Raw genomic sequence first — 13,125 nt, 5'->3', positions numbered from 1 at the left:
GATTCACACAAGCTTTTAAATTTGCAGACTTGGCCGGAATGTAAACCAAATTTAGTATAATCCTAACAACACAAATGAACTTCAGTAAATGCATCCACATTAAAGCAAATTTATTCTAAGAGGTGCCACACAGCATAAAGGTACTAAAATGACAGCAATATGACTCATTCCTATACTGATTAAGTAGTTATTAAATGCAGTTTTTCAGAGCCTGGTATTAAGCTGTTTCAATGTAAAATCCCATTAACTGTATAACACACTACCATTAAATTGCTCTGCCATCCTAAGATGTAAATGGTTTCTAAGAGCATTCAACACATGTATTATTTAAAACCTGAAGTGCTAATACAAGGTGGCAGATAATGCCCAAAACTGACTTCGAAACTCACTTCCCACTGCATTTAAATATAGATTATTTTGGAGTCTTTATGTTAGTCATAGCAGCTTGATCCCAAATCCTGTTTACCTTACCCCAGTGAGCTAACTTAAAACCAGTCATGTGTCTCTGATATGTACCAGTGTAACTGAATCACAATCTTAGACAATGAGTAAAATAAAAGCTTAGCATTTCAAAGATAAATCTAGTCTCCTTTATGCATACGCAATAAATTTAAACTGAAAAAGCTTAATTTTAGAGATTCAATATTAATACAAATAGAAAGGAATAAAATTCCACCCTCAATGAGGAGCTGCAAACCTAGAGTCCATCTCACTTCCAGTGAAATCGTTTTGCCATTTATTTTAATGAGAGTTCATCTACAAAAAATCTAAGTTTAGAAAAAATTTTCATTTGAATGTTCTTTTCTTACCTGCTTCAGTGCATTATCCAAAGCAAACATCTTACAAATCCAAGGACTACCAGAAACACTTGCATCAATGTTGTCATCAATTTGTACCCATGGTATAGTTCTACCTCCAAAAGTCACAAAACAACTACAGGGAGCAACCTTTTCCCTTTCCTTTGTTTGGCTTACAATTTGCTTACACAAAAAGCTTACACATTTCACTGAAATTAAAAGAATTAGTTTGGTTTTTTTTAGAAATCTGACCTTCAATAACACAGAATATTAAAAAAATCCTTGATCTGTCAAAGGTGGTAGATTTTCTACAATTATTTTTAAAGAGACTATTAACTCCCCTACCATGATTTTGTGCACAAGCATACATAAAACTTAGTATCTCTCAAAGCATAAAAAAACTCACAAGTGGCCTTTTTTCCAGTAGTGGTATTGGCAGAGGTATAGGAATGGCACGTGGTTTGGGTACAGTCAAATTAAATTCCTTTGGCTGAGTGACGGTTGAACTCTTGACAGTGGTAGTACGATTACTTAATATATCTGTGAGATGTTCAATCAGTTGCTGTACTTTTGGCTGCCATCTTCAAATAAAAACAGATTTTTCAATTTTATTTCATTTTTTTCTTTCATACAAACTTACACACAGTATATGAGGTTGGCATTGGTGCAAATTCTCTAACGCTTTCAGCCATTCAATGTTAATAAAATTGACCTATGAATTTGTACTCATGATTTAGTTGGACTGGGTTACTTCACCTCTTGATAAATGCTAGTCCATTCTGACTACTAGTGGTGAAATAGCCACAGTTTTTACTGAATAAGCAATGATGTCGCCAGTTCATTTCGCAGCACGACCAGACTATGAATCAGAAAAGCAGCTGTCATAAGCTAAGTACACACTTAACATGCTTAGATGAAGAGACTATGAACAAACAGTGGTCTGAGTATTGCCACTTTTACCAACTGACAGGGCACACGTAAATCAATCTCATAGCACAGGCAGTTCTAATAAAAAAATAGAAGGATGTAAGAAGTTTGGTGAATTCACAAATAACCCTCAGTGAAGCCTGTGGGGCAGTCAAGATTATTTTGATTTCTCTGTGTTTGGATTTTGGCTTGAAGGTTCAGACTTCTTCCAAGGAATGACAGGAAGGTGCAGAATTCAAGGTAAGACACAAACAAGTTATCACAAGGCTAATTATGGTGACAGCTTCATGTCAGTTTTTCCTCCTCTATATGTGTTCTATCCTGAAGTATTACACATGCAATGGAGCTTTCCCACAACTTAAAAAGTAGCTGACAATGCAAATTTACAGAAACTTGTTTATGTGACTGTTACTTTAGCTAGTATTGTCATTATGGGATGAGGCTTGCAAGTAATTTCTGCAAATAATGCAGCTCCATTAAAATAAATAGGACTCTTTATATTAACCTCCTTGACATTAGAAAGGGGAATACAAAGATATATTTAAAAGAATTTAAGCTACTGAACTGATTAAACTGATCAATGCATCCTCAGACCCTTGAAGGAAGTTTCAAACCCAGTAACCAAATACGATCTTTAACATTTTTGTACAACTTACATTTACTACTTCTAGGCAAAACACATGTTCATTACATTGAATGTAATTGACTGTGAAGGACAGCTCCAATAAGCTTAGTGTTAATGAAAGAAGCAGTAGATTAAGCATCTGCCTGCATGCATGTGTACATATAAAAAGTGTGTGGATATAGAATCATAGAATCATAGAATATCTCAAGTTGGAAGGGACCCAGATCATCAAATCCAACTCCCTGCTCCTCACAGGACCAGCTAAAACTAATATGTGTGTTTATCTCTATCTATACGTCTCTATCTGTATCTTTATACTATTGTAAGCATATGTTATAATTAGAATTACTACACTGGAATTTATTGAGTCAAATTCTGACTTCAAATATATCCCTGCAGTTCCTGTAGAACTCAGTGGTATTTGGAATATTGCAAGCCAAATCTATACTATACATTTGCTAATTTGGCATAATCTACATAGTATGAAAGGATTCATTCTACTGACTTTGATATGACAGTTAGAACTAGATGCAAACTCTTTTTCAGCTTTCATTGTAACATGCTTTTGTCTAACAGTGTTTGCCATCATTTGGGTTAATCTATATTGCAGTGAGGAGGATGTGTGATTGCAGCCACATTGGTGTACCAATGCTAGCTCTAATTTATCTGTCCTGGGTGAAAATGAGAGTGTAAAAGTGACACAATAGGCTGCAGAGCTACTGTTTCTCCATATGAAAATGTTCCAGTTTGGCAAGGGTACTCGTGCTACTGTATCACCACCTAACTGATGTGTGGACACACCTGGCACCTCAGAGCATTTAAACTGTTAAATGATGCTGCAATTGTGTAAATAAATAATAATTTTAAAAGACTTGTTTACATGCTTATCTGATTTGCTCAGAAGGGATTTTACGACTTCGGCATAAACAAGTTCATGCATAAAGCCAACTCAGGGAAGTCAAACATCTTTTTTCAAATGCTGAATGTCATACAGATGTTGAAGTGACTTATGACGCACGAGTCTAATTCTGTATGATAATTTGAACCTTCTGGGTTTTTTTTTTTTTCAGAGTATGATGTTTGATTTATTTGGGAGCACTGAGAAACAAATGTACAACAGCTGTGAAAAGACTTTCTATGAGAGAACCTTGCCTCTGAGTAAGTAAAAGGAATTACTATAGTCTCACAAAGAAAAGAAGGGTTCCGAGTGACTTCAATAGGAGAAACATTTTAACAGCAAATTGAACTTTCAGAGGAAGCTTTCCCCAGCATTTAAACTTTGAGGTGGTGACAGGCTCCTTAAGTACTGCTTACCTTAGCAGTGGATCAATCCAGTTCTCTTTTACATACAATGAATCGTAGAACTGACTCCATTCATCTTTTATCCATGTGTTTAAATACAAGGCATTGAAGAAGAATCTAAGAAACTAATAATAAGTGATTTCTTTTAAATATGAATACTAAAGATATGGTGTATATAAGATTACAAAAAGATATTGCTTTTACTACAAACACTGCTGAAGAACTTGCTTGTATTTTACCCTGTAATTATAATCATAGGTGCTCGATATTTGTAGGTTCTTCTTAGTCCTGTTAGGACAGCCCCATGTCTTTCAGCCCTATTTTGTGAAACACTAATAGATACTAAAATATTTTTAGTGGCTTAAAAAAAAAACTAGAGACTACAACATGGGGATGTGTTGATGAATCTTTAATTTGCTTCAAACATTGTGAAACAACAGTTTTTATTCAAAATTAAAGTAATTACTACTGCAATACACTGATTTTAGTATAATTATACAGTAGAGTTTCAGAGTCTAATATACCCACCATCAACCCCTGATTATCTATAGGTAGATGGTCCATGGTGCCCAGAAACATCTCAGGCCTGGCACTGCACCTGAATTACTTAAGTTCCTTTCAGCTCCCTGGGAACTGGGCAGGGAGAACTGCTGAGAACTATAGTAACTGCTGTACAATATGGTTTCTTCTTTTATTGAAATATAATTCATTGGCATATTCCCATTAAACTAGAAGACTGAAATTTGGCACCCTTACTCATTGTAGGGCTCTACATGCTGAAGAAATAGCAACTAACATTTGAACTTTTGTTTCCCACTGGAGTTCAACAGAAGGTCAAGAGCCTTTCTTTAAAACTTGAACTGCTCAAATGGCCTTTTGAAACAGACTCTTGAAAAATGGCACTCGGATTCAGCGGGTATCATTTACAGCAATATAAATTCCAAACTTGAATCTGAACTTTTTCATTAAAATTCTTGGAAATGAAAGTACAAGCAAGTATCACACTGAAATAATCCCAATAATAGAAAAAAGCATGCTAAATAATATTGACATTATGAGACATACTGGAAAGCAATGTGCAGTCACTTGAGAAGCTTCTAATGGAGACTGCAGAGCATATTAGTTCAGACTTGGCATCAGCCCCGTCTTGGGTTGGTTTCCACAGAGCCATATAGGTCTTTGTATTGAGCTTTAGGTTCTGGAGGACTGCTAAGGAGCTTCTTAATTCACACATGGTGCCAGGCCCAAGGTGGCTCAAAGCTTTGTGAATATAAGCTATATTCACTATATACAATTCGGATTTGACTCAAGGTGTTTACTGCAGATGTTCAACAGATGTAGAAAGCCTGCTACTTGAAATCTATAGTCCTGGTGTGACCATTTCCAAGGAATTAGCCTGTAAATTTAGTCTTATTTTCATCTATTGTGCTTTTGGTAGAGTCAAAAGACTGATCAACAACTGAAGGACTAGACGAATATAACCCCCTTGGATTCCCATTCTTGTCTAGAAACTACTGCTCTTCCCCAAAACTGCAGATGTTGGCGTATCAGCACACCATCCAAAAGAAGATATTTCATCCCTAAAAGCATGACTATAAACTAAGTGTGGAATTGTGAAGAAGTTGGGTTTTTGGTGCTTCCAGATTCAGTGGAGTTTGCCAAGTATGTGATAAGGGATGCATTTCATCCCATTGGTCTAGAAACTCATTCATTCTCCTTATGGAGGATCTCTCTTTGTAGCGCATGCATGTTGGATTACATTTTTCACCCAACACAGTAATTTGTACTTACGCAATGTATAAACAAAATGCTAGAAGTCGAGACAGAGCTCATACTCTCCAACAGAACTGATGCACTGTATATACAGTACTACTACCAGTTATCATAACAAAATTTTACATCCAGGTATCTCAGCTGTGTATATGATTACAGACCCAGAGAACATGTCCCCTGCCAAAGTACTCTTCATACCTTATGGAAGGCCCTGACTATACACAAAGTTTATAATAAATGTGATTTTACACCCATGTAAGCAAGTATACAGGGGTGGATTGAACATGGGCTGATATACTTAAAATGAGGCAGACCCTGAGGGGTTAAGCTAGTTTCAAATTTCTAGGTATTCAGAGAGCTCACAGAAGAAGTTGATGTAGTTGATGCAGGTGGTGATTTGTAAATCCTCCGGTTTTCTTTCACTAGCTTTCATTAAGCTGAACTCCTCCCTCTGTGTCCTCCTCTTTTATAATCTAGTCCATCCTCAGAGGTTTCAATCAGTTGTCTGCTACATTGCCACTTGAAACTAAGCCTCTGAACTGTTGTTTCAGCTCTCCCTGACTGATCTTCTCCATCTAGGTCTTCTAAATATTTGCTGTAACTATCTTTTACAAAGTACTTGCAACTCAACTACCTCTTCAAGGCAGAAGAAACTATAATAAAGACACACAGTTAGTGATTTCTAGCTGTTGCATTTAACAGCTGGCTATTACCCCTTGAGGCCTCCTACTGCAACACCAGTTATGTACTGTTATTAACATTTCACTTTATCAAGATAAATGGGTAATTATGTGATTGATAAATGCTATGATGTACTCCTATAAGGTACAGAGAATGGTAACTGTGTAATCAGATATCAATACTGTGATGTATATTTTAGTACTGTTTTAGCCACAGTCCCCAGAGAAATGCTATGATAAGGATATGCCCCAATATGCATCATGCTAGAGGCAGCTTTGAATGCAGCCCTGGACCGGTTATCCAGGCAATGCAGGGATTCCAAATGGCAGTGCTGGATTACCAGATATCATTTCTGGCCATAGTCTGCCTGGGCCAAAGTCCACAGTCTTGGTTTTGATAATCCATATCACAGATGGTGAATGTCGGCAGAATAAGACTCATGAAGCCATAGCACATTTCATTTTTTAACAATAGAAACTTTTGCATTTTGTGAACTAGGAAAAATCCCTTATATTTCTGTTTTGTCTTTGGCCACATGTGACACAGGTGGCAACCCCAGTATCAGCAGTCGTTGCTTTTATAGCAGCAAAATGCAGCTTGAAGTTCTCCTAGATTTCTGTTTGGATGTTACCAGTACCTGTCTCCTTAGAGAAGTCACTGAACATTATTCTGCTTACTCCTCTGTCTTGAATGTTTCAAGAGTTTCACTACTCACAGAGCATGATAAACAAGATTCATTTCCCTTCTAGAAGTGGTGGAATTACATCAGAAATGAACTGTACCCATTTTTACTACTTTAATGTACTCTGGCTGTAGTAATACAAGTGTGTATAGTTAAACTGTTTTGTAATGCATTTTTACAGATGGGCTGAATTAATACCTTGCTTTTGAGAATTTGAACATGCCCTGCTAATATTCTTAATGTATTTTTACACAGTGAGATTGTATAGATTTCTGAAAAGCAAATAAAAAATGGGAAGTTTCCTCATTTGGTATTATCTTTACATGCATGTAACCCTTTGCAGAGCTGAAATCCTTATATTCACAACATAAGCTTTTTGACTCAAGTGTTAAGGAAGTAACTGCAAGAAACAGCAGGTTCTATTTCTCCATATAGATTATATGGAGAAATATATATATTTTATTTTATATATATATATATACCTGACAATGATACTATTTTGGCTATACACACCCACAGCTATTTGCTGTAGTAGTGTAGTAGCAAATGCAATCAAGGAGGTTCCTGTCCACTCCTCTCTTCACCTGCTGATTCTTTCCCTCTTATTGTAGTTTAGTTCTTCAGCTATGCAAGCTCAAGCCCATCTTGTCCTACTTCTTACTGATCTTGTCCTACTATTCCTACCTCATCATAATAGCAATTGCAATACCCAGTTCTTATACAGTGATTTTTCTTTGCAGATCTCAGAAGTTCTTTATAAAGGACTTCACTGCTGTTAGAAGCAATCAGAACATGAAACAGAACAAAACAGGTTCTTGAATGCTAGAAAGAAAACACTAGTTATTTTGCTTTTTTTAACAGGGCAATTATGAAATTATAAAGCTGTTTACTTCAACTTTTTATTTCAACAGTGTATTTTCTCTAACATACAAACCCTTAAATTTTACAACAAATATAAAAGAAAAACATGTATGAATAACAGAACAGAAAAATAGGCTTGAGCCTATTGGGTTTTATCCTATGATTCTGTAATTATACCACCATACAGAACTTTTGCATGTATTCTTAATATTACAGAATGAGATCTTATGATTTTCCGTTCAAGCAGATGAACATGTGTTAGTGAGGTAGCATTATTATTCTGCCTGGGTATTTTGCATAAATGAAAATATTTGAACATGCATCAATCACAGGGAAACACTGTGACTTTGATTTGAATAGATTCCATCATGCAGTCCTTTAAGAGAAAGGTCTACTTGCACAAGTTGATCTTATTCAACTGAATAGTCCATTTAATTTCATGAAGACTACTTATTTGAGTAAGGTTTATCTGCATGATTAAGAAAATCCCATTCAGCCTGTGATGTGCAGAAGAATTTATTTTTTAATTAAAGTAAATCTATTCTAAGTAAATATATGTGAATACTTTTTCTGCATCTCAACTGAACTCAGAGACAATAGTCATCAGGCAAAATCTACAGGTCAGCATCCTGAAGGAGAATCCCAAATTTCTGACAACTTCTGTTGCTAAGGCTGCAGATCTGCCTTCTGTTGTTTTTGTCTCTGTTGCTGGGGGGACCAAATGCTGCTTCTAAATCCTCTGCTGCAGGTGCATTAATATAATCTAGCATCATTTTGGAGACAAAGAACCTCTTCTAATGCAAGAGAAGAAAACCTAGGTGCCATGGTGATGAGGATCTGATAAGATACTTAAGCAAACGAAGTTACATCTACAGGAAAAAAAGTAGCAGGTGCAGACCATTGCATAATGCAGCACTTCCCTATGAGAAAAGAGTTATTCCAGACAAGGAAGGATAAATTATCTGGAATAGAACACTTAAACCATATAAAGCTAGGTGAACGGAATCATGATAACTGGCATGAAGTGGGAAAATGGCGTTGCTAGCTGAATGAGCTCAAGATGAATCCAATTCAGTGGCTTGTGTCTAAGATGTTTACCAAAGAAGGGGCTGGGAGAGCATTGCAGAGAGGGTGATTTGTCTGTCTATCAGATTATGATAATTCTTCCAGCCACTTCTCTGTTCTTTCTAACAGTTAGTGAAATATATCGGTTTTGTCTCTGAATGGAATTAATAAAAACCATTCCATAGTAAGCCCACCAAAACAAAGTGAATAGAGTGTTTCTAAAAGCATTATGCAGACAACCTAACCTACTCTCTCCCTACATATTACAAAGCAACTGTACTCATTAAAGAGACACTGGCATCCACATGAACGTTCAAAGTAATCAGTATTAGGATAAACCTTAGTCTTTTGAGTATTAGTTACTAAAATTTGCCTGTCTCTTGAATTCCACATTTGTTATTGGACTATGCTTTGAAACATCTGGATGATCAAAGTTTACATATGCTGTGTCATCAGTAATTTAATTTTGAGCCTATTTACCTGAGAAAACAAGGCTTATGAGAAAGCATTGCCGCTCAGTTTATCCCTCTCTCCCTCTTTACAACACAGCTTTTAAGATAATCAGCACACCATTTTGAAAGAATCATAGAATCATAGAATCATTAAGGTTGGAAAAGACCTGTAAGATCATCGAGTCCAACCGTCAACCCAACACCACCATGCCCACTACACCATGTCCCTAAGCGTCTCATCTACACGTCTCTCAAATACTTCCAGGGATGGGGACTTCCCTGGGCAGCCTGTTCCAAGGCCTGACCACTCTTTCAGTAAAGAAATTTCTCCTGATGTCCAGTCTAAACCTCCCTTGGCGCAACTTGAGGCCAAGAGAAGCAGAAGATATTTATATTTCTACAAATTCCATGAAAACTAGCAAACAAGTAGTGGAACGAAACCCAAATTTGTGATTCCAGAGAGGAAAAGGCAGGCAGAACTTTGTTGTCATGCTTTCTATTTGGCAGCGATGATTTGGTCAATTGCATGTATGTTGTAATCGGGTAACTGGTACATGCATAGCTCCAAATGAGCAATTGTTTTCTGGGAAGGAGAAAAAATGATGGAAGGACAATAGGCTTGATAGTCAAAGTGGTAGTGGGTTGTTCAGGTAAAAAAGAACACTAATCAGCAGGAACTGAAAGTTTCAATAGATTCATTGCGAATGGAAAAAACTTCTCCTGCCTGAAGTCAAAGAAAGAATGTGAGCAGAGCCGAAAGTGAGTATGCAAGTTAGAGGGACAACTGTAAATCACATGAACTGTAAATCATGTGATTATTCTACCTTCTCAGATTATATAAAATACATTTTAACTTGATCTTTGACTGAATATGAGATAGTCGCTGTGTAAGTATAGAAATTGAAGATTTTTGTGATAACAAAATACTAGTTTAATTTCTGAATTTAAACAGAAAATAACACTAATTTCTCAATTTAAATTATCCTGAAAGTTGAGAAAAGCAATTTGACTAATCAAACACAATTAAGAGATCATTAATTATTTTTAAAAAAAATGTTTTCTACTTTCATTACCTTTTGCATTTTTGCAGTGTCCAGAGACTTCACAATTCTGCTGAAGTGCTGAAGACCGAGCTCTTCTAGTTGAAAAGTAGCCAGATAACAAATAACTACCAAAAGATACATACATTTAAAATGCAGCAGGAAATTCTAACAAACCTATATCCTATACTCAGCATACTCTGGGATTTAGACTGTTACTTTAATTGTAAATAATCTTCAATATTGTTTATCTAACTGGGCAATACAATGCTTGACAATGACAAATTGTAATATGAAGTTATAATATAATGTTAACCCCATCTTCATTATTAGCATTGTGACTCTATGGTATGGTTCATATAAATTAGTTATCTCTTCCGTGAGTCAGAACCAAGCTAGTGCAAATCTACACAATTTTATGGAAATTCTAACAGCTGAGGATCTGACCACTTACACAAAAAACGTAAAACAATTGTAGCTATCTGAAGTAATTCATAGAGGTCCTTTTGATGCCTGCAAATATCTGTTTGCAAAACTGGGAGATCTACCATAGCAGCATATGGAATCCTGTAAGGCCGAAGTAAGATCTTGCCATGATTTTTGCCGTCATTTTGTTATGCCAACATCACCACTAAAATAAACAGCACTGTTAACCCCTAATTGCTTGTTACCATCCCCTCCTTTTAGTTCCTGGTGTTTCTTCTCTTGGGCAACTATAATCACCCACACAAACAAGTTAAAACAGATTGTGAATTTTAACCTGAAGCACCTTCTTGATCAGTTCACTGGATGGCTGCTAAACACAATTTCTAACTCAAGAGAAGATATGACATAGGGGTGAGAATGAGTGGCTAGTGATGAGAAAAATGGCGTCCTGTTTCTTTGGGTAATAGTACCAACTTACACAGCAAATATCTGCATATTCCATCTGTGAAATTCTGTGTTAGTCTGGCAACAAGGCAGGGAGAATAGGAGTCAGATGGCTCCTGAGAGACATAACTGAAAAGTTTCTGACAGTATTACATTGTTGGAAACAGCTCTCTTTAGTGTAACCAAAATTTGCAGTGTAAGCAAGCTTATTCTGAGAAAATTTTATGTGAACAGGAGACATAAAAGAAAGTTTTGCTAGTGAATTTTTCAACATACTCTGTTTTTAACGTTTTCAGAGAAGATAGCTCTTATTCCTCTGTTCCAAAATCATAGTTTATTATACATAAGAATATTATACATGACAAAAATTTTAAACTTAAAATATCGTATTTCTAGTATTTATTTTCCCTTTTTTTTTTGCAAGTGACCATTTTGCAGAGAGTCTTGTAATCTTTGGTTTTTTTCTGAATTAGAATAAAACCAAGTTTTTAAATTGTGAAATTCTCTGGGAAATCCAAATCTGATTCTTGCACCCCCTCTGGCAAATATGCACTTCGATACAGGAAGAGGCACAGTCAATGCTGTGAGATTTTTGCAGACCTGTAAAGTTCATGAGCTCCTGTATCAGCTTTCATTTGACCACTTTGATCAATCAGGCTTCACTTGCACTGCAGTATTTTAGCTGCCACCAAACAGTAATGATAAAATCAGTAAATTCTGACCAATGTGCTGCAGCCAACGCAGTGTATCCTTAGGCTTCAATCTTTTGCTTTAGCATAGCAACATATTTAAGCAGTCTTAGTAGAATATACATTTATCTCCTACAAGCTTTATTAAATTCAAATCTGCTCACACATAGCAACAGCCTTTATAAGCAGCTTTGATCATTTAAGTGTCAATGCAGCCTGGCAAAGGGAATCACAAGCAGCTTAAAAAAATGTAAGCCAATGACCTTAGACTCTCAACTTGTTGATAAAGGAAAATTTTCTGGGGCCTACCCTCTGCCTATGATTAATGGAGGCTTTTGAGTAGACTAGTCCTGACAATCCAATTATAGCAACACTCAGCTTAAAGGTATAATTTATGTGCCCCAGACACTGAAAAACATGGCTTTGGAGAAATGGAGACAATGAAGCATTACCATTTAGAATAAACTCAATATACTATTAATTTCATCCTTGACAGTTTAGGTTCTCTTTCGTTTGTTATTTGATTTAGATTCCTGTACCTTTCCAGATTGTGAGAGAAGCAACCAGAATTGCCATAAAAATTTAATAGCTTTTAAAACATAAAATGTAGATATACTTATATTAGATATGTTTTTTGTATTTTTCAACCCCTTTGAATTAAATTGACTGGACTTTTCAAAGTACCCACAAAGCTTCAGAACGTATCTGACTTAGAGAACCAACGCCAGCGTGATTTGTGATGCCAACTTCTTTAGGGACTTAATAAATCAACCTCAGTATATGTGTATTAAAGCCATAGCATAAAAATATTTTTTAAATTACTTTTTAATGTACTTCTCAATGCCTGAAATAACTTTGGGAGTAGTAACTACTCTAATTAACTAGCTCACACTATCAGATATAGTTGTATTGTAACAGATTCTAACCAAGTAACTAATAAAAGGAAAATAATTGACCTCACTCATGGAGACAGACAGAAGTCTATTTACGTCATTGTGATGGTCAGTAACGACGAAACCCATGTATGGGTAGAGACAACTGTATTTTCATACTCTGAGACACGCTGTGTTCCTCATCAGACAGAGCTTTTTTATACAATTTCATATCTAAATGGCAGAGTAGAATTGCATAGAAGAGAATAAAGGGAAATCACTGAAGAACATTTTTTAAAGTGATGGTTAAACTTCAGATACTTCTTCCAGTCACCGATGCTATTTCCCATCTGCATGTTACCTAATCTGCAGGCATATTCTGCAGAATTTTCTTAAGGTAAAATTCCAGTTAACATCTGTGAGAGACCACACTAAATAACAATTTCAGGATTTAGGCTTTACATTATAAGGCTACTGAAAAGGTCCTGT

The 13,125-nt window shown here is 36.0% G+C and overlaps 1 protein-coding gene across 1 annotated transcript in view; it reads right to left on the bottom strand.

Moving 5' to 3' along the window:
- CFAP99 (cilia and flagella associated protein 99) overlaps positions 1 to 13,125 on the bottom strand; it is a 57,738-nt gene that overhangs the window by 32,149 nt on the left and 12,464 nt on the right. Inside the window, exons 4-6 of the mRNA XM_075148586.1 lie at positions 10,239 to 10,333; positions 3,664 to 3,776; positions 1,204 to 1,378 (exon numbers count right to left, since the gene is read on the bottom strand). Of these exons, the coding sequence (XP_075004687.1) occupies positions 1,204 to 1,378; positions 3,664 to 3,776; positions 10,239 to 10,333 (383 nt within the window). The remainder of the gene's footprint in view (positions 1 to 1,203; positions 1,379 to 3,663; positions 3,777 to 10,238; positions 10,334 to 13,125) is intronic.

Source organism: Calonectris borealis, chromosome 4 (genome assembly GCF_964195595.1).
Source record: "Calonectris borealis chromosome 4, bCalBor7.hap1.2, whole genome shotgun sequence".
Classification (NCBI taxonomy): Eukaryota; Metazoa; Chordata; class Aves; order Procellariiformes; family Procellariidae; genus Calonectris; species Calonectris borealis.
This window is presented reverse-complemented; position numbering and strand designations above follow the sequence as displayed.